At 49.0% G+C, this 22029-nt stretch overlaps 1 protein-coding gene across 1 annotated transcript; it reads left to right on the plus strand.

The window, feature by feature from the left end:
• The first annotated feature begins 472 nt into the window (after positions 1 to 472).
• On the plus strand, positions 473 to 21563 carry NUDT3 (nudix hydrolase 3). Its single transcript, XM_030291842.4, has 5 exons — positions 473 to 721; positions 11357 to 11467; positions 19752 to 19796; positions 20430 to 20514; positions 21256 to 21563. Exons 1-5 carry the CDS (start codon positions 623 to 625, stop codon positions 21423 to 21425), a joined length of 510 nt encoding a protein of 169 aa, XP_030147702.1. The 5' UTR covers positions 473 to 622; the 3' UTR covers positions 21426 to 21563.
• The last annotated feature ends 466 nt before the right edge of the window (positions 21564 to 22029 follow it).

Below are 22029 nucleotides of genomic sequence, written 5' to 3' on the forward strand. Positions count from 1 at the left end.
CCCGCGGTGTCCCCGGGACCGGCCCCGCCGCTGCCGCAGCGCCCCCTCGCGGCGCAGGGCGGGCGCTGCCGTCCCCGCGGAGCCGCTGTCACAGCGGCGCCACGTGCGCGCGGCCGGCCCGGCCCCTTACGCCGTTCGCGTAAGGCCGAGCGCCCGCCACCGCCGCTCTACGCCGCCCGCCCTATTCCCGAACGCGGCCCGCGCCGATGGCGTAGAGCGCGCGAGCCGGGGCGGGGGCGTGGCGGCGCCGCCAGCGCGGGGGGAGCGATTCTGGAAGCCGCGCTGCGCACTTGGCGCTGTGAGGCCGCAGGGGCAGCGCCGCCTCCCCGCCCGGCGGCGCTACGCCGTTTGCGTAGCGAGCCCCAAGATGGCGGCGCGGTCGTCGTCGGCGGTGGCCGGAGCGCGGGCGGTGGCGGCGGCGCGGCCGGCAGCGAGGGCAGGGGTGAGGCGGGCGAAGGGCGGCAGCGCGTAGCGAGACCCACGAAGCGAGACCCAGAGAGAGACTGTCGCGGGCAGGCGGTTCCCCCCGCGGCCCCCCTCGTCCTTCGCCGCCCGGTGGGTCCCGCCCGCCCCCGCCCTCCGGGCCGCGCGTCCTCCGGCCCCGCCGCCCCCGGAGCGGAGGATGATGAAGCTCAAGTCCAACCAGACGCGCACCTACGACGGGGACGGCTACAAGAAGCGGGCGGCCTGCCTGTGCTTCCGCAGCGAGAGCGAGGAGGAGGTGAGTGAGGGGCGAGGCCGGGCCCGGGACCCCCGAGCCGCCCCGGGGTGGGGGGGACTCGGTGCAACGGGGTTTTATTTTTAATAGGCGTCATTCAGCGTCGCTGGCAGAGGTGGTGGTGCCCGCTGGGTTGCTGTGCCCGCTGGAGATGCCCGGTGGGCGGCAGGACGGGCGGAGGGGACCTCGGGAGGGGGTTTGGCAGCGTGGGGACCGACCACGCTGGCAGAACTTCAGTCCAGCGCATCACATGAGATGGCAGAGGAAACCTGACCTTGGACTTATAAAAAGAAACTGGGATAAAAGGGGACTGATGGAGTGCCAGAAGTTGCTGTCCGGAGAGTTTGGGAGGAAGTGGGAATTAAAGGTGGATCGGTTGGTTTGAGAGCGGCCGCGTTGCTAAGGGGCTGCATTGTCCTGGAAGTTCCAGTGGAAAACTTCGCTCCCATGTGCGGTTGTGCCAACCTTTGTTGACACCTCCTGAAGGTGGGCTCGGGGTGCTCAGAGCAGCGAGGCTGCAGGTCTGCCTTCTGCTGCTGCTGCTGGAGTCAGGCGTACACACTCCGCTGCATTTGCTGTGCCCGAGTGGCTGTGCTAAAGTCTTTGTTCTCCTGATTATCATATTTGTAGCTACAGGAAATCGGGAGGGAATGCAGACAGTTCACTGGAGGAAAGGCAATTAGCATACATCCAGTTATTATTTAACGTGAAGGCGACTGCAAGCCCTTTGTAGCTGTGCTGGCGTGATGAGGAGTGTCAGCATTTCAGCAGAAACGGTCTGGAATGACAGCAGTGTGTTTGGTGTAGTGTTCAGTGTAGCTGATCCTTCCCACGGGCTTCCAAGGAAATTTATGGACTGACCGTGAAGAGGACCATCATTGTTTTGTGTGGTGATGCTGGGGGTGCTCAGCACGGGTGGGTCAGGGCGTTGGAGTGCCCTGATGAATTGTACACAATTAGTGGGGCAGTGGCTTGGCCATGTGTGACTGCAGTGTGGCTTAGGGTAGAAAAGTACTTTTAACAGGTGCCTGAGGCACTCAGCATGTGATGGGTTGTGAGTTTTATTTTAACACACCTCAGGCTGCAGTGTTGCCCAGGCTCCAGCGGATCCCTCCGGCCGGTGGGAGATGGTGACAGAGCCCTCACTGTGCTGGGGACACCAAGGTGTGTAAATGGCAGGTGACAGAGCCCTCACTGTGCTGGGGACACCGAGGTGTGTAATGGCAGGTGACAGAGCCCTCATGGTGCTGGGGACACCGAGGTGTGTTAATGGCAGGTGACAGAGCCCTCACTGTGCTGGGACACCAGGCTGTGTGGCAGTGCCACAGTGCTCAGAGGTCCAAGGAGGAAAGTGAACTCGTTCCCAAGGCACGCTGGCGTGGGATGGATGCTTCCAGCAGGCTCAGCTGTCAGGTTGGCGTGAGGCTGAGATTCAAAACCCCTTTTGTGTCTCTGCTGTGGTCTCCACCTGCAGTGGATTGAATTTAAACTCCTCCAGGCTCTAGTTTCTAGGTAAGAGCTGGAGTAGAACAGTCTGTGTCTGGTTTCAGGCAGGGTTTGAGGGAGCTGGCTCCCTGTGCTGGTTGTGCCAGGTCATTCCTGGGGGCCCGTGGGAGGTTTCTGTGTGCAGGGCAGGCTCTGGGTGAGCGTTGTGCTGTCCCTGAGCTCGCAGTGACAGCTGGCAGTGGCTCTGCTGCCCTGGGACAGCTCGGGGAGGGAGCAGTGGCTGCTGTGGAAGGGCTGCTTTCCTCAGGATGTGCTGTGTGTGCTGCTGGTGAGCAATGAGGCAGGGAAGGATCTGATCTCAGAGCCTTTGAAGGGCTGTGTGTGGTAGCTGTGAGTTGAACCCTGAGCTGAAAGTGCCTCCTGTGTTCCCCATGCTGCAGGAGGTGCCCAGGAAGGGCTTGTCACAAATACATCTGGGAAAGTTCTTACCAATCCCACAGAATTAACCCCACTGGGATGGACTCTGTGCCCAGATCCTGCACTTGGCCTTGGCCGAAAGGTGTTGAAGTTAAACTTGTGTCAATGAGTGAAATCAGCAAGCAGGACACCTTATTAATTTTCCTTTCTAATTATTTCCTGGGTTAATTCTCATTTGTTGGCTTTTAAATAAACTTTGAAAGAAGCTGCCTGGTGTCCACTCACTGCAACTTGCACTTAATTTTGATAGCAAGGAAGGTGTCACCTGTACACATTTAAACATAGAATATAAAATGGCTGTGAAAGATTTCTTGGTTTGCTCTTGGACAATAATACTTTTTAATGTTACTGATGTATTTCATTATTGATTGCTTCTATTTAAGTGGAAATTGAGATCTCTTTAAAAGGTTTCTCTGGGGAGGAGAGAAAGAGTCAGAGCCAAAGTATGTACATTAAAGAGCTATTAAAACTTAGTGTTTGAAAAGAGAGAAGAAAATAAGAATGTTTTGATAAATAAATGAAACTTTCTATATTAAAGTAGGATTTTTCCTAGGACTGGCTGTTTCTCATTACTGTTCCTTTTAAGTGCTTAAGAAATAGTAGAACTTTGGTCTTGCCTTTCTTCTTCATTTCCTGCTATGAATGCAGAAATCCCTTTTTTTTCCTGTTTTTAACCCCGCATTAGTTCTTGAATTTAAAAAGTTTGTCAATGGACAAGAAGAAATAAGAGAATTCTGTTTACTCTTACAGAGGAGGCTACTTTCTTATGTTTAGGTGTTTCCCCCTGGCTCTTCAGCTCATTGGTATATTTTTCATTTAAATATTTGCAATCCCTGGAGATTGATAAAACACCATGTCCTTGGTTTGCTGTTACATTTGCACATAAAGAGTCTTAACAGAAAAATACTTTGTTCTTTTTTAGTTTTTAAGTGATTTATTTTTTCCTTATGCTGCTGGAGGTTGCACATTGTCTCTGCATTGCATTTGGAGGCCGCTACTTTTGGGCATGAAAAAAGCTCTGGAACGTTTTTGGAAGACCAAGCACTGGCTGAAAAGAAGTCTTTGTTACATATTCCTTTAAAAAGCAGCACAGGGAGAATTCATTTCAGCGTAAATCTCCAAATGGAGAAAAAAATTTACATTTTTTTGGGCATTGTGGAAACCGCCCAAATTGTGTGTGGTTTCGCAAACCACGATTCCACCTCCTGGGGCAACGGGGAGAGCTGGGGCAGCAACGGGATTCATTCAGAGAGGGGGAACAGACTTCAAAGGATTTTCCAGCAGCCAAACACCAGGACTTTGCTATTCCCATCTTTTCACATGGACTGAACTCCCGGGATATTTGCAGAACTGTGGAAGGAGTGTGGAGGGAGAGCTCCCAAATCCTGTGGTACCTCTGGGATCACTTCATTGCTTGGGGTGTCCCTGCCCCTCAGCACTGCCAGCTGGGTGTTATTTTTACATAACACACGTGTGGTTTTTTTGTGTGGACCAGCTGTTCCATGAGGAAACATCTCAGAAAATGCCCCAGCAGCTGGAGCCCTGCTGCGGTGATGTTTGACAGGATAAAGAGGCACCTTTGGGCCGTGGGTCACATTGTGTCTGTGAAAGGACTAACTGCTTGTTAACCCCGGGTGTTTTTAAAGACTGACATTTTATTTTATTTTGTTTAAGAAAATGCCTTGGGAAGAATCTTTTCCGAGCGGTGAATGAGGCCTGAATGGAGCTGGGAGCAGAGAGGTTTCACCCAGGGGCCGGTGCCCTGGCACAGCTGAGCCCTCGGTGGTCACGGTGGTCACGGGGAGAGCTGGACCGGGTGGCCTTTGGGAAAGCCACCGGAATGCAAACGAACCTTTTTTCTTTTCCTTCTGGCCTCTCCTCTCCTCTCCCGGGCCGGTTTTACTCCAGCTGGGATGTAACACAGCAGAGCTGGGATTGGAACCCGGAGAGTGTGGTGGCATCACGAGGTGCTGCTGGGCTGTCTCCTGCACCTTGGCTCCAGCAGAAACCAAAACCAGCCAAAACCACTCCGAGTGCCTCACTGCTGGGATGTAAGTGAGCCCAGCATCATATGATCATCCTGCTTTCCATGGAATCGTCTCAGAATCCCTGTTCTGATGGCTGGGCTCACTTACTGACCTGTTACCACATCTCCAGGGGTATAAGGGACAGCTTGGTAGTGGATCTCCTACCTGTGCTTCTCCTGTCCCTTTCAGCCCTGTAGATTGTGTAGAATCTGTAGGTTGTGTTCTCCCAGAGCAGGAGAATGGATAAACCTCTGCAAAACATGGCTTTCATCTCAAAAAGTGTTTTTTGCCTTCCCACAAAAGCAGCTGTCACTAAACAGTTTTACAAGCTATTCCATGGTCTCTTGTACTTTCCCAGACAACAAAAGGATGAAAATTGTTAAATTTTCACTTAATTTACTGGAAGCTCAGCGAGCTGTTGTGAAACTGAAGAACTGAGTCAGTTTTGTTCTGCTGCAACTGAGGGAAAAGTGACGACTCTGGAAGGAGGGTGTGCTCCACCCTGGGTCTGTGGAGAAGGACCCAACAGTGCTGCCTGTGTCTGTTCTCTGCAGAACACTGCTTTGGAATCTCTTCCAATTCAGATCCATTTAGTGCTTGACTCAGAGCTGCTTTTCCTACCTTTTTCTTCTCATTCTGTGTGTTCTATACCTCCTCTTTAAAAAAAAGAAAACAAAAAGCCACACCCAGTTGCCTTACTTGGTTCATCTCAGCACCCTTCAGATAAACTCCTGCAGTGTGGAGACAGGTACCAGCATTTGGGGCTGTACCCAGCAGGGACTGCTGCCAGGGGGCCTTATCTTTCCATGGATGGTCTCTCACAATCCAGAAAAACAACCTTCTCCCTTAAAAAACCCACCCATGTGCATGGACTTCTATGTTCTTTTAAAATAAGGGTAGAGTTCTCCTGGTTTGCTTGGATAGAGCAAAATTAACAAACTCAGTTCTACCTTACAAATAGCAAACATCCATGTGGGAGTGCAGTAGGTGACATCCAGTGGTTGGGATGTTGTTCTTTTTATACCCAGCTGAAGGACTTACTACACAGACCAGTCAAAGATCTCTCAAATTTTGTGTGTGTTTGTTTCAGAATTCCTGTCTCTGCCGCTGGATATTGCACACTGACTCTTTCTCAGAAATTTCATGTTAACTTGTGAAATTCGGAGGTGTACGATCACCTGCTGGGTAGATTTTTGTCAGATGTTTCAGGGGTTACTTCTCCTCCTGCAGGTGACATATATTGATGCTGTGTATAGAATTAACTACTTATATTTGAGCAGCTTCCCATGAGTTTGTGCGTGCTGTATGTCCTGAGCAGGGTGGTTAATCAGAACAGTGCAGCTGCTGACAGCCAGAATCATTTGGGCTCTCTAAAAATCCCAAACACCTCTTCATTGCTTTTTTTCTTCCCTTACTCAGAAAGGCACTTCACAAGCCAGCATTTCTCCTAGAAAAGGCGCACCTGGACAAGTTGTGTAAGCACTGAGTGGTCACCAAACTGGTTTTGACAGGTGGAAATAGGTTCTGGGGTTTGGGGTCTCTCTCTGGGAGTGCCCCTTATCAGCTTCTGAAAGCAGCGGCTGCTGCTGCAGGCGGTTCAGCTGCTCCTGAAGCATGGGAAGGCACGTTGCAGATAATTTCTGTGGTTATCTAAACCATAACTTCACTGGAGGGGGAGGACTTGGGATTGTGTTCCTGCCTGGTAGGAGCAGGCAGTGGCTCTGGAGTCGCAGGAGCGCTGCAGTAGCAGTAACAGGACCTGTGGAGTTCTGGAGCCAGAGCAGCAGCGCGCTGATTTATTATTGTTATTCTAACCAGCAGCCTAAAAACCAACAGAATCTGCTGTATTTTTTCCTCTCTGGTTATAGGACTGTAGGTGCGATCCAAGCCCTTGAAATGACTTGAACTTCTTCCAGTTCACCTCTTGCTCCCGTTTCAAAACTTGTGCTTTACTTTTGTCAAGTTCTCTAGTGCGAATCCCTTCCCTTTTGCGCGTCCTGCCGTGAATTTCCCACCTCCAGCTCCCGGATCCCACGTTGTCAGTTAAATCCCATTATCCCACGGAGCCTGCTGCAGGTGCCTGTGCAAAAATAACACTTGTCTAAGGAAATATATCCTGTTGAGGAACTGGAATGCTCCTGGCAGGACAGGCTGTTATGGGCAGGGAGGGATTTCTGTGGCTGGTGAGAGTGTGTGTTGTGGTCCCAGCTGCTGACCTGGCAGGTGCAGGGCCGGCTGTGGCCCTGCTGACCGCTGGCTGGATTCCCTCCTACCATGTGCGAGCTGCAGAACGTGCCTGGAATAGCAAGAGGGTGGGAGAAACCCTCCAGTAAGCCCTGGCGTGCACCCTGGGGCAAGCTGCCTTTGCAGTTTGGCAAAACATGTGATTTGCTGGGGAATCATCGAGGTTGTGTTGCTGCCGGGGAAATGAGATGAATTTTGCACAGCTTTGGTGACAGCAGTGTCCCTCTTCTTCCCCTGCTGCTCCAGTAGGGCTTAGAGGTGATTTGGTGTGGTCAAAGGAGCATCCCACTTTTTTCAGGTAGAAAAGCATTACAGGACTGATATTTGGAGATTGGGAGAATTGAGTGAAACACCCAAGGTGTTTGTTATGCTGGACACAGCACCGACTCTGGGACCTGCCTGGCCATGGGACACACGGGAGCACAGCTCAGCTCCTGAGAACACACTCTTTTTAAACTGAAACTTTGAGACAAAGGCAGATTGAACAGCAAAAGCCTTGCAGTCAGCCATCTTCTCCTCCCAGCTCCCGCAGCTCTGCGGCAGCAGAGTTTCCTTGCAAGCTGTGCTCTGATAAATGATGCTGGAGTGGGAAAGGAGGTGCAATGCCGGGAGCTTTGTGCTTCACTCTCTGTGCAAACAATGTGATTTACGGCTGAATGTTGATACAAAGCATGACAGTGTTGATAGAAAGCATGTCAATATTGAGGGAAAGCCTGAAAATATTGAGGGGAAGCTTGTAAGGCAGTGCAGAGGCTGTGTCGGGAGCCAGCAGCTATGGATCAGCTCCTGGCAGCAGGAGGCTGCTGGGCCAGACCTGGATTTTACATCTTGCCTGCTGTTCCCTGTGCTGGCTGCCAGCTTGCCAGGCCCTGGCTGGCACAGGTGGGTAGCACTGGCTTTTCCTGGAAGTCTGGAAGGTTCTCAGCTCATTTTCTACTCGTGATGTGGCCCAGCTCCTTGCAGGGCTGAGGTCCCTTTCTGTCTGCTCAAATGCTGCTGTGGAGCCTCTTTCGAGGAATCGTGTTCCTTATGGTGTAGCTGCTCTTGTTTAATTTATGGGTGGTGGATGTTGTTTAAATCCACCACAGCGTGGGAGAACCTGGGAATGTCTTCTCTGTTCCACAAATGGGAGTTAATTCTCTGCCTGATCCTGGTTGCCCAGTTCTTGCTTTGCAGAGCCCCGTTATTCCTGTGAGAAGAAGACAGAAAAACCCCTCCGTGTGGATTACAGCAGGTTTGTGTCGGTTGTTTTAAAGTCAATGTTGTGTATGGGGGATGCCCAGATTTATGCCAGGGACAAACTCTTTACCCCTTTTCCCATGGAGCTCCTTATTCCATGTGGCTGTCTGGGCAGCCTTAGATGTCTTGGTGTGGTTCCTGTCTCTCCAGGCAGGGCTAGAACTGCTCAGGTTTGTTTGGGTTTGTTTGTTGTGTTCAGCTTTGAAGGTTCTCTGCTTCGAGCCCCTGCTGCACACTTCAAACTTGGCTTATTTTTCTAAACTTTCTCTTTTGTGGGGGATTGTGTGGGAGAGTTTCAGCAGGGCCACCTCCTGCCTTGCCAGAGATGTGTTGCTCATTTCCCTGCTTTGAAATGACATAATTGTCTTTGAAATCCTGGAAAACACAACTTGGCCATGTGACATGTGTGTTACCTGCAAATGCTTTTCCAAAAAGGCTGCAGGACGTGGCTCCAAAATCCAACTCCAAAATTCCTGGCAGGCCAAGAGTCTCAGTAGCCATTTTAAACACAGTTGCCTGGCAAGGATAAAATGGAAATGTCTGACCTTCCTAAGTGTTCTAGCCTGATTTAAAAACATAACTAAATTTTGGTTTATTTTTTGATGGCTGTTTAGATTAAATTAACTACTTCAGAATGTATTAAAATAAAAGTTATTTATGTAATAAAGAAGTTAGTGAGCTAAAAAGCCAGCTGTACCCTGGGCTGGTCTACTGGAAGGTGGTAGGGGGTGGAATGAGATGGGCTTCAAGGTCCCTTTCCAACCCAAACCTTTTTGGGATTTAGATGATGACAACTTGTTCCTTGATCCCTCTGAATGCGTTGCATGTATCGGGATCCAGGACTGGTGTTGGAAGTGTGGGTTTTTTTCCAGCACAGCAATGTCTCCCCCTTGTTTGGAACTCAGCCCCTTTGTCTTGGGAGAGCTCATTGGTAGCAATATCCTGTTTGAAGTTGTTTTAAAAGAATGACCTTGTAGGGCTTGTTTCCTGCACTCTCTTGATGGGATTTCCTTTTTATTAAACAGGAAATAGTCTGATTACATAAAAGTGTGAGAATGACAGGTTTTTCCTTCCCAGCAAGGGTTGTTCATGTTAATTCTATTCAGAAAATGCTCAACTGCCAGAGCAGCTGAAGTTAATTTACTTTGCCTCAAACCATTGTTTGCACCCAGAAGTTCCTCCTGGTGTGTTGCTGAGGCATTGTCCCAGCCCGAGCAGGTTTCCTGGAGCAGTCTGTGTCCAGGGTTCTGCAGCAGATCCTTGTTCTCACGCCTGGAAGGTGGCAGGAGTTCAGGGCTGTGAGATGTGCTCTGCTGAGTTTCAAAGATCTGGTTCTGCAGGGTTTTTTTATGTTTTTCTGCTATTTTCCCCCTCAAGCTGGAGCTCTGAATTGCAATGGGAAGTGGCAGAGCTGATGCTTCCTTCCCTGCCAGCAAAGGTGCACTTGAAATGACTGTTCCTGCTCTTTTAGCTTTGTCCTCAGAATCACCAACTGACCTGGAGTCAGGAATTTGAGTCCAAGCTCTTCTGGATGATGAGTGAGGATGGAGTAGAAGTCAAGTACTGTGCTAGGAAGAGGCACAGTGGCAGACTGAGGTGGCTGGGGAGCCTGTCAGGGACTGGCTGCTGTCCCAAGGGCTCTGAGGATGAATGAAGTTTACATGCCCTATTTAGGCATGGCTTTCTGGTGGTGTTTTATATGGACTGGATGCCTGGAGGAAAGGAATTCTGCCTTCCTCTTGGAGAGGGCCAAACACTTGGGATGTCACTGTAAAGCAAACGCTGTTCTGTCACAGCCTGGCCAGAGGACAGGGCAGGCACCATCCCACTTGGAGCTGTGGAACTGAGGTGGCTCATGCAGCTTCATTTGTTTCTGATATGAGTTTGGTCAGAGAATTTTCAAGATAAACCAACTGAAAAATCCTGGAAATCTTGTGCTTGTTTTTGTTTTGGAAGTTTAATTTTGAGTTCTGTATGTAGATTCCTTTGGGTAACTAGTGCAAATCTTTTCATAGCCTACTGACAAATCAGTGTTTCCCCAGTAAAGCCTGGGATTGCAGTGTCTCCACAGTGCAACTCCCAAATGTCTGACACTGTTACAGCTGGCCTGGAACCTAATTGGACTGGTATGTTGGAAAGTTTCTGGAGCAAGTTGCTTTGGCTCCGAGCTTTGTGCCCGTGAAATGATGAAGTACAGCAGGATGACTCTAATGAACGAGCTTTGTTTAGAGAGCTGGACAACAGTATTAGTGTTGTTTTAAGTTTCCATCTCTGCTCATGGATGTATTGCAAGTAGATTTAATAAGCACAGCATCTCGCTGTTCTTTGGGACAGTCTGTAGCCAGTTGAGAGTGGTAGTTAGAGTTTGTCTTGCTGGGAGGTGGTAAATCAGAATCTGAACTTCTACACAGCAGAATTACCCTGGAATAAAAAATACTGTTTCAAGAAAACCTGCCACAAAGCATGTGTATGGCAAATCCCTCCTGGAAGAGGGTTGAACCATTTTTCTCATTCACAAAAGTCTGTCCTTCCATGCAGTCCTTTCCTAGGGGGGGTTTAAGTTTAAAAGGTTTAATATAGCCTTTCATTTTGCTTTCACCTCATTAAACAACCTCCTCTAAACCAAAAGTAGCCAAGTGCTGGCTCCAGAGCTGAATCCTCAGTGCTTACTGCAAAAGAAGTGACAAACAGTGGAGCTGAGAATCTGTTTAGATAATTGCACATAAATAGTGCAGTGGGAGTTCCTGGACATGTGTGTGTTGTTAGTGACAGAGCTGCAGGGACAGGCAAGGCCAAAGGCACCAGGAGAATTAAATCAAGGTACTTCTGCAAAGGGTGGAGGTGCTGAGCAGCATCTGTGCATTTGTGTTGTTGCCTGAGCTGTGAGGACTCTGCAGTGAACTCACACTGTGGGTGATGCTGTGCCCTGTGCTAATGAGTGTTTTGATGTGCAAGGACAGTTTTTCCTGCAATGCATCAGAGCGGGGAGAGGCAGTGGCTGAAGTAACACGGAGTGTGGGAGTGCCTCGGTGTCACTGCTGGTGGAATTTGTGCGTGGGGCTGAGGGAGAAGCCAGCAGTGGCAAGGCCATGCTTGGGTGGGTCGTGTCTGGGGGTGTGTGAGGCACAAAGACAACCTCTGCCCTTCAGCTGGGCTCTGAAGGGGAGCGCTGGGGGTGCCCATCAGCTGTCTCTGCTCTCCACAGGTGCTGCTGGTGAGCAGTAGTCGCCATCCAGACCGATGGATCGTCCCTGGGGGTGGCATGGAGCCCGAGGAGGAGCCCGGCGTGGCCGCCGTGCGCGAGGTCTGTGAAGAGGTGAGTGGCTTCACCCTGTCAGCCCGGTTTCTGTGGGTTTGTTTTCATCACTCTTCCTTCTTCTCCTTGAGCTGGAGAGGGAGACAGGGTCACTGGTGATATCCCCATCTCACGTGGGAGGAAAACGGAGTCCTAAATAAGAGAGCATGGGAATGTAATTAAACCTCTCAGCTGGAATGAACTTATCCTTGCCTGATACCTTTAACTGAAAATAAAGTTCAGCTCTAGTCACTTCAGTGTATATATAGTCTCTGCTTCATTTTCTCTGTAAGAGAGCTTCAAAATTCAGCTGTGCCTTTGTGGACCTGTCTAGTACTTGGGTAGAAGGTACAAATAAACCCTGAGGAGCCACTAAAAGCAATCCAAATATAAGGAAGGACCTAAGTATGTTTTTGGTATAGATTACATAGTGAGGTTTATGTGAATAAATGAAATTGGCCATAAGTTACCAGCAGCAATTCCTAAAGTGTGCATGGGTTGGTTGGTTTCTTTTCTCTTTTTTGCTTGAAGCTCTTTCAGGAAGGAGATGAAACAGCAGATCAAACACAGATCAATGGGCTGTAGGGAGAAGGCACATTTTTCTCTTTTTTCTTCATAAGAAGTGTAAAGGCAGTAAATGGCAGTTGACTGCAGTGTATGTAAAACATGTCTTTAGAATTTGCTTCTGAATATTAACCAACTGGGGAGATGCTTAGGTTCAGAAATGACTGCATGATTATAGATAGAATGGCCAAGTAGGTTCACAGTTACATAAGGCAGGATTAAAAATGCTTTTGAGAGGGTTATAAATCTTTGGGCTCTGTGCAGAACAGAAAGCAAGAGCTAATTGATGGGACCTGGGAGGAAGCTTCTCCTGTAGCTGCTTTTTTGAATTGTCTGGTCTGTGCAGGTTTTTTCCTGAATTATTTGGAAGTACGTGCTGCCGTCTAACAAAACTCTGAATATTCAGACTGTTGGACTAACCAAATGTGGCAGATCTCGTGTTGCATATTTCTCTTTGGAGATTTTTATAATCTAGCAGTTTATCTGAAAGAGATTATACAGTCAAAGTTTATTTTTTTAAGTGTCTTTCGGTCCCTCTAATACTGGGAATTGCTGCTTGCAAATTTTATTTCCAGCTTGTAACCCAGCTCCTGCTTTTCCAGTAACTCGGCAGCCTTTCAACTGCTTTACAAGCCAAAGCGAGTGTAACCAGAACAATAGAAATATTTTTAGCTGCAGACTCCTGCTTTTCAACCCAAGCATTATTAATAATGAGGCAATTTGATACAGAAGTCCAGGGTTCATTGAGGAGGTGCAGAGCTTTGCCTCTCAACCCCTAAAATAAATGTGCAGGGGCACTCCCTGCGCGGGCAGCGGCGCCCTGGGAGAGCCGCCGCGCTCCTTCCATGCCAGCGCTGCTGGACGGGAGCCCTGGCTGGGCTCCGGCCTCAGGAACTGGTTTGGGCTGGCTGAGATAATCCCGCTCCTCGGCTGGTGTTCCCTGCTCACGTGGAGCCCTGCCCGCTGCCAGTGTAACTCAAGCCCTGGCAGCCTGGCAGGGCTGAGCTCTGCCCAGCCAGGCACCTCTGCCCGGCTGCTCCCGACACGGAGCGGCAGCAGCTTGGAGCCAAGGGAGCAGCTGGGGATCACCTGGGCACCCCCGGCTCACCTGGGTACCTGTGGCTCACCCCTGGCTCACCTGGGCACCCCCTGGCTCAGCTGGGTACCTGTGGCTCACCCCTGGCTCACCTGGGCACCCCCTGGCTCAGCTGGGTACCTGTGACTCACCCCTGGCTCACCTGGGCACCCCCGGCTCACCTGGGTACCTGTGACTCACCCCTGTCTCACCTGGGCACCCCCGGCTCACCTGGGCCCCCCCCTAGCTCACCTGGACCCCCTGGCTCACCCCTGTCTCACCTGGGCACCCCTGGCTCACCTGGGTACCTGTGGCTCACCCCTGGCTCACCTGGGCATCCTTGGCTCACCTGTGCCCTCCAGCTCACCCCTGGCTCACTTTGACCCCCCTGGCTCACCTGGATGCCCCTGGCTCACCTGGGCACCCCTGGCTCACCCCTGGTTCACCTTGACCCCCCCTGGCTCACCTGGGCACCCCTGGCTTACCTGGGAACCTCTGGCTCACTCCTGGCTCACCTGGGCACCCCCTGGCTCACCTTGACCCCCCTGGCTCACCTGGGCACCTCTGCTCACCCCTGGCTCACCTGGGCACCCCCTGGCTCACCTTGACCCCCCTGGCTCACCTGGGCACCTCTGGCTCAGCCCTGGCTCACCTGGGCACCCCCAGCCTCAGGTGGTGGTGCAGGTGGAGGAGCTGGCACGGAGCTGTCTGACATGAGCACCCAGTGGTGCTGGCAGAGCTTTAGGGGTGTGAGGCCTTCCCCGTTTGGGCTGTGCTCATGTGCTGCCACGGAGGGTCTGCACACAGAATTATCCCCACATCCCCAGCCTCGAGCTGTTTGGGGTGTAGGGGGATGTTGTTGGAGCACAGCAGGAGTGCTGGGAATGACAGGAGCACCCACCTTCCCAGCTGGGAGCCCTTGCTCTCCCTTCCTTCCATGTGAATCCAGGCGTTTTTTGGAGCTGAGGCTGATTTCTGAGTTTGAGGTCTTTGTTTCTCTCCTGGGACAGCCCTTTGTGGGGACACAGGTTAGCTGAGCAGTTCCAGTTTGTTGCTCGAGGTGGGAGAGGGAAAATCCAGTTTCCCCCATGGCAATGAGCAATGCTGCTCAAAGCAGTGGGAGAAATGTGTGGGGTTTCTTTCCTTGACTTTGGCATGCCTTTCCAATTTTTAATAAGAGCTGGTTGGAAGAGCTGTAAGAACTTGTGACACTTCCTGTTTCATGTGGCTTTTGAGAATGACAATAGACTGTCTCTTCCCAATTCATTCTCTTTTGCATGGTGTGCATTTTTTTTCCCAAAACATACTTCCATAAATGAACATTTTAACTTCTGCATTCACTGTTTTAATTTTACTGTGTATGTGTTTGGGTTTATCCATGTCATTGCAGAAATAATTGCCATCTAAAGTTACCTAACTTTTCCCTCTTTCTGTTCCAAAAATGAAATGTTGATTCTGAGTGAAGGCTGTGATCCCTCTGTCCCAGTTTGAGTTCAAATCCTTGTCCTAGTTTGAAATAGTCCTTATCTATATTAGTCTGTACCAGTACAAGTATTAAAGTGGACAGGTACCAACACTTGTCATGCTCCCTGTTGTCTGCACAAAATTGGAAGTGACTGGAGTTGTTGGGCATTGTTTGTGCAGAGTGGCAGCAGACACACAGCAACTCTGGGTCAGACCAGCCTCTTCAGAAGAAACTCTTCTTTTTGACAGGTTGCTGAGAAGTGCTGTAGTCAGTCTTACAGAGCTGGGAACTCCACGTGTGTTCTAAAGTTCACCTCATGGAAGGTGTGTGCCCTTTTCAAACAGGTCGTGGTGCTCATGGAGTGTGTTCTTTTAGGAATAAGGGGTTTTTATGGGTGTGAGCAACTGGTGAACATCATGGTTTAGAAATAGATGCCTTAAACTTATTATAGAGTGACTTTGAAAAAAGCCTCCACACTCATCTGTCACACTCAGCACCAGTTCCTTTTTCAGTTAGAGCATTCTTCACATCCTGACCTTTAAATACTTAGTAAATGTCAAATTTTATAACGCTGCAGGAGTGTTGGTTGTTCTTTCTTCATGGGAGTCAAAAGCCAGATAATCTGTGCTTGATCTGTGATCAAACAGGCAATTGGTGCCAATTTCAAGAATAGTCCATCACGGCAGCACTTTGATCTGGTTGCTGGAACTTTTTTTTTCCCCCTCTTCTAAACATGCTTTATAGATAATCTTTCTTGTTTCATGTATTTTGTTAGTGATTTAGAACACAGATATTGATATCTTTCAGTGCTAAAATAGGAAGATTTTTTTTTAAGTACTGCAGGAACCACAGATGAATGATGACATAATGGCCTTTGAACCCCTCCTAGATGATCATACCCAGTGCAAGTGGTGGCTCAAAGTCACTGTCCCTTACCCTGTGTACTCAGACTTCACAAAAACAATTGCAGTGTCTGAAAGTTCTTCATCCTGATACTGAATTTCATTTCTATTTCACAAGTGTAGAAGCAAATAAAGGTGTCATGCAGTACTGAATTAGATGAATGAGTCTGACCCTCTGTGAGACATCAGAGTTTGCCCAGCTGGCCTGGAATCAGCATCCTCCAAACGTGTCCACAGCCCTCCTGGGTGGGATTTGCACCTTCAGTAGTGTAGGTCTTAGAGCAAATATTTGGGTGTTCCACCACAGTTCTCTTGCCCAGCAGTAATCTGTAGTAGATGCAGGCTTTGAGCCTAATAGAGCAAAGTAAAATAGCTGAAATTCCAACCCACATTTTCCTTAGCTCAGATGGAAGGAAATAAAAGCTGTCCCGAGGAACAGATGGTGTTGCTGCAGGCTGCTTTTTGCATCTGACCCCAACTTATTTTCAGCTTTGAAACCTGAACCTGCTGTTCTTGGATGGCTTCAGTAATTTTTCTTTATTAAAACAAGTTGTTCCATGAGCAGCAGAACTAGTAAAGCTTCATTTCCTCCAGGTTTTTGTTCCTTGTCCTGAGCTCCCAGCCCACCCCTCTGGGTGCACTGGGGGTTTGAGGTGTGTGCTGGGCAGGCAGCTGCCTCTGGCACTGTCTGTGGCTGATGTGCTCTTGCCAAAGCTGCCTTTTCCTCCTCCCCTGAACCCTGAACACTGATTGAGATCAGCAGAGCAGGGGAAAAGCTCATTTTGCCAGCTCTGTGTGTCCTCTTGTACCTGAGCGTGCCTCTCCCAGGGAATCCTGTTGTGTGATTGCCTTGCTTTGTTTCCACACCTGCAGCTGGAGCAGTTGGTGCTGGTTCTGTCCTACCCCTGCTGATGGCTTCAGGAGCATCCCCCTGGGATTCTTCCTGTACTTGGAGGATTGCAGCACTTCCAGCGCTTACAGGGGCACAAAATCAACTGTGCTGCTCTGCCTCACTCACTGGTCTGGCCCAGGAGAGCCATTAATTTACTATCTAGGAGAAAATTCCTGAGTCATCTGCTGCAAATTAAGATTTAGACCCTGCTGCAGGCCTGGGTGAGCCTGGGACTGTGCTTTAACTCTTTAAGAAAATTTTTTTGCCCATATGAAAAAGGAGATGGGGAGCTTGCCCAGAGAGGATCCTGGCAGTTCTCTTGCTGGTTACCAAGCTTGGCTTGTTAGTGATAACAGCTCTAAGTTATTTTCTCAGGTATCTTGGGCAACCTCTCCTGCTGCTGTGGGAATTTAGTACTCCTTCAAAAACAGGTGTATGACAATCCTGTTGGTGTTGGGTGTCCTGTATGTTGTCTTTAAAATCACTGTACCTGGAAAAAGGCTGAGAGAGGCACTGGCCCCCAGGAGCAGTGGCTGATGTTTTTTGCAGGCTTTGGTAAGAACTTGCTTTATAAAATCAGCCTAATGTGGTTTTTTTTTTAACCAAACCATTCTTTTATGTCACCATTTACAACTGCACATGAAAAGTTTATGTGTGAAGCAAAGCTTAGAGCTTTCTCCAGTTGTGTGATGATAATTCAACATGATTTTTCTACAAGACATGTCTTGGCATCGTTTTTTGTGCCTTTTTGGGCAAATAAGACCAGGCAGGACTGAGCAGGAGGATCCTGATTTGCAGACAGCATTATTTCCATCATCTCCTTACCAGCACAGAAGGGAGGGCTCCTCACCTCCCTCTGCTACTTCCAGCACAGTTCTAGAGCTGGGGTAAACTGCCTGGGAGGCTGCTTGAGCAGAATTCATCCTTCGTCTCCAGGCTGGCCAGTTGCCTGGAGATAAATTTATTTCTAGTCAGACTTGAGAGTTCACTAAACCATCACAACAAAATCACTGGCTTCTGATTCAGTGCCTGCAGGTAGGGAGAGCAGAAATTCAACAACCTTTTCCAGGATCCAGTGAAGCATCGGCTTGAGACAGTTATTTTCCAGAAATATTTGTTTGTGCTTCACCTTTTAATGCATTCATGTCCGTATGCTGTGAAGGTGGAAGGCTCCAGTTCCTCCCTGTGTTTCTGCTGCCTGTTGAACATGGCTTAGCTAAAAATAAATCCCAGTGCTGAAGGAGTTCCTTGAGGGAAATGCATTTGAAGCATTTCCATTCCAGATGCCTTGGGAGAGGGCTGAGGCCAGGTCAGCGGGGTTGGCACAGGGGTGGAATCGCTCAGCCACAAAGGTCAGCGGGCACCGACCTGCTGGGCACTGCTGCTGCTTGTGGGGCTGCTGCTCGCCCCAGAAACAGCCCCAGAGTCACAGGCACCGGGGCACCTCTGGGCCCAGCAGCATGTCACAAGTGCTGCTGAGTCCAAAAATGAAATGGGAGATTCAGTTGATTCACTTCTAGATGTGGAGCTCAGTGAGTGCATTACCAAAAGGATTGGTGTGGGAATCCAGGGCTTCCCTCTGGCTGCCCTGGGACCCTGGCAGGGGTCAGGAACCCCCCTGGACAGAGCCCCCAGAGACACTGGCTGTGATCTCTGTCCATGGAAAAGAGTTTTCAATCTTACAGGATGAATTACCAGCTCTGAGAGTTTGATATAAGTAATAATTAAGTGTGGCACGGGTGCAAAAGTAAAATTTTAGGATTCTAGATTAGGGGTTCAAAGGGGACAAGATGGAGGAAATTGGGTGTGTCTTGTCCTTTTTCTCCTTCTTCATGCCCTCCATGTTTCACTGTGGTGTTGGCATTTTTCTGTTGGTTCAGGCTGGGGACACACTGTCCAACGTAGGTGACAGATATTGGCACGTTATTGTAAATCCAGCACAGGTAGTTTGTGGTATTTAATGTTTGTACCATCCCACTGAGGGCAGAGCCCCACACGCTGCCCTGCAGGACAGAGCTGCGGCAGGGCAGCAGAACATGTTAGAGATAAACAGAATAAACAGCCTTGAAACAGCACAGACCAATTATGGCTTCTCCTTTGGCAACAGGGCAAAAAGACAGAGACTTTTTACAATCTCAAAATCATCAATACCTCAGATTCCAACAGATTTATAGATTTCTCTGACTGCTGGTAGTGAGGGAGCTCCAAACTCTTTGCTCCTGGGGCAGTTCCACATCAGCAGCTGTTGGAGTGAGGTTGGCTGGATTCTCTGGTACCTGTTCATGCAGTAGGCTGGAACTTAACCAGGAAAATGGTCTCATTAAAGAAAGTTCTTCCTTTCTGACAGCACGAGACTGTGTGGCAGCTGGTCAGTAGGACAGAGAATTTGTCTTATCATTAATGTGACTTAAACATGCTTTAAAAAAAAAAAAAAAAGATAATCAGATCTCTTATCTCATCTGCAAGAGGCACAATTTCCCTGGGCTGTTCATGGGATGTGTTCCAGCTGCTGGAGACGGAGCTGACTCTACCTCCCTGTTGTGGCTGGGTCGTGTGCCAGGCTGTGTGGGTTGGTTCAGACCTGTTAAATCATGGAGCAAGATCTCATCTTGTCTGTAGCACTTGAGTTCCAACCACTTACAGTCATAAAACAGAGGGAATATAAAACAAGGGCAGGAGAGTGGGCTGGGATTGAGAGCTGAGGAGGGCGGGGAGGGAGCCAGCAGAGAGGTGCCAAAAGGGACACCAAAGTGATGGAGTAGTAGTATTCAAACAGGCAAAACTGTTGCTTAGATCTCTTGATTTGTGCCTCTCCTTGATTCAAGAGCTTTATTTCAGTGTGCATCTGCCCTTTGTGTTATATCCAAACCTCTCTAGTTCCTGCTGCCAGGGCCATGTCATAGCATTTTGTATTTATATTGGCTTGTTTCAGGTGTGTGCAGGATACCCCTGAAATACCTGGGAGCTGTCACATCACTCTTGGGGTGTAAGTGAAATGTCTTACACGTACTTTTATTTCCTTAAACTCTGATTTTGAAGGGGTAAAACTGCCAAACCCCAAAGCCAACGTTCCTCTTGCTCAGGCTGTAATAACCTGCAGAGGAGATTCTGGTCACGAAGACTGTATTGGTATGCAAGGAGTAACTCCTCAAATATTTCTTCTTCCTCCAGATTGAATTCAAAATTGTTTGAATGTAAGAAAACAAGAAAAAAGCCCTGGGAATGCTTGGATGTTGAGCACTTGGGATATATTTCTGCTTTTTGCCTTGTGACTGTGTTGGTTTAAGACAAGAAGAATTTTGGAACGTTTGCTTCCTGTCCTAAAGGAACTGGTCCTGCACAACAAGTAGGAAACACGTACTGAGCTGTTGTTAAAGCATGTTTCTTTTCTCTTTGAACTTCCCTAGGCTGGAGTGAAAGGGACGTTAGGAAGATTAGTGGGAATTTTTGAGGTAAGTTTCAGATGTGGGTGCTGTGAAATTTTGTTACGAAAAATCATCTTGGAGTAACAATGGCTCTGCCAGGTTTTGGAGTGAGCTGGTGCTGGTTTGGTGCAAACGTCAAAGTCACTCTTAAATAAAAACACACCTGCTCAGCAATTCTGATCTGTGCAGTGGGCACTTCAGTGAAATCACTGGTGATAACTGGCGTGGCTGAATATTCTTGGTGCTGCCAAAAGCAGGGGAGTGGGGTCCCCCCTTCATTTGTAGCACTCACAGCCACACCTGGCACAGTCAGCAGGTACCAGACACGGCTCTTCTTGCTGTTGTTCTGGCACTGACTCCCTCAAACTCATGGGAAATAGGCCAAAACCTTCCCAGCTGAAGAACTAATTTGTAAGCACATCAGTCCACAAAGCACTGTTCCACAGATCAGGAGCTACACTTTTGGGTATCCCTATCAACACTTCCAGACCTCTCTGATTTAAAACACAACAGTTTTTAGTAGTTATGAATTAACTGTGCTGTGGGAGGAGCTGCTCCAAGGTGGGCAGTTTGCATCTTGCAGTAGCCCAGTGCCCTCCTGCCTAAAAAGGTTTGTTGTTGCTGTTGGTTGGTTGTTACTCTGTCCCCTTTGCCTTCCAGAACCGGGACAGGAAGCACAGGACTTATGTTTACGTACTCATCGTCACCGAAGTGTTGGAGGACTGGGAGGACTCTGTCAATATTGGTAAGCTTGGTGCATGCTGCCTTAACTGATGGAAACAAGCCACAGGTCAGCTCAGCATCCCTCTGGGACCTGCAGTCTGTGTGAGCCTCGTTGGGAAAAGTTGCAGTGGCGTGTCCTTTGGTTGCTTGGGAAAAAAAATTATGGTGAAATTGATGATTTGTCACCTCTGTGGCCCAGGAAAAGCCAAGTGAGTGTCCAGCTGCCTGTGCAGCAATTTTGTGTTTAGTTCTTGCACTGGATGGTTCCAAGCAAAGATGAACTGTCCTGTCTGAGACTAGAGGAAATACACGTGAGCAGTGTGGGTTAATCATTCCCTGTTACCTTTGAAATCTTGGTGTTTAAATTGGATTCCCAAGTGGAAATGAACCTGTTGTTGCCACAGGGTTTGTGAGTGCACTGCAGCAAATGGAACATGACTCCCCTCAGGCTCTCTATGGAAAGAGTAAGAACTGAGAGCTGTCCACAGGAAACTGAAGTCCACTTACAAACTGGTGGAAATCGGGTGGTGCTTGGTGTGTGTGTTGTGAGTTGTCATAAAAGGAGCATCTGGCTTAAATAGAAACTGCAGAAATAGCAAAATAATGTTTTTTTAATTAAGAAATGCAAGACAGGAGATGTAGTGCCCTAAACAAACAACTGTCCCTGGGGATGGGGAGCTGTCGGTGTGGGTTGGAGGGGGAGGCCCTCGAGATCAGAGAACACCGTTCTGTTGCATCTACTGATTTCTCTCTTTGCCCCCAGGAAGGAAAAGGGAATGGTTTAAGATAGAGGATGCCATAAAAGTTCTGCAGTATCATAAACCAGTGCAGGCCTCGTATTTTGAGACCTTGAGGCAAGGCTGCCTGGCCAACAACGGCACCCCGGTGATGACCACGCCGTACTCCGAGAGCTCCGTGTCCGACATCAGATGACTGACGACGTCCCTGCGAGAGCAATTCCCAAAAGCAGACTGAGACCTGGATTTCCCTCCCCTCCCCGTTTCCATGCCTCCTCCCTCACACCAGGCATGGGCAGCCACCTGGGGCAGAGCAAGTGTTCAGAGTGCTGCGATTTAGTGCAAGGTGGGATGAATTTTTTTTTGTTGTTGTTGGCTTTTTTTTTTTTGGCTTTTTTTTTTTTTTTTTTTTTTTTTTTGGATCTGTATTTTGTAAAATACATTTTGTGCATGAAGTGCCCCTTTCCTGGTACTCCGCTCCACGGCCTGGAGGCTGCCAGCCCCTCATCTGCCTTGTGCTCTGAAGTGTTCCAAGTGTCCCCTTCGTGTCACCCCAGCCAGAGCCACTTTTTTTTTTTTTTTGTTTTTTTTTTTTTTTAATTAAAAGACTTCCAATGTGAGATCAGCTCTTCAAGTCTTAGTCTGTACTGTAAGGTGCTGCTCAGACCCGTGTGGGGATTACTCGCAGCGCATCTGTATAAACTTTTTTTTTTTTAGATGGAGGATCTAACATTTTAATTTTGCGGGAGTTTTTTTTTCTTTTTAATCCTGGTCTGCTTCTGAAAAGAAGGGTTCACGAT

This window comes from Taeniopygia guttata, chromosome 26, assembly GCF_048771995.1.
Source record: "Taeniopygia guttata chromosome 26, bTaeGut7.mat, whole genome shotgun sequence".
NCBI classification, from domain to species: domain Eukaryota; kingdom Metazoa; phylum Chordata; class Aves; order Passeriformes; family Estrildidae; genus Taeniopygia; species Taeniopygia guttata.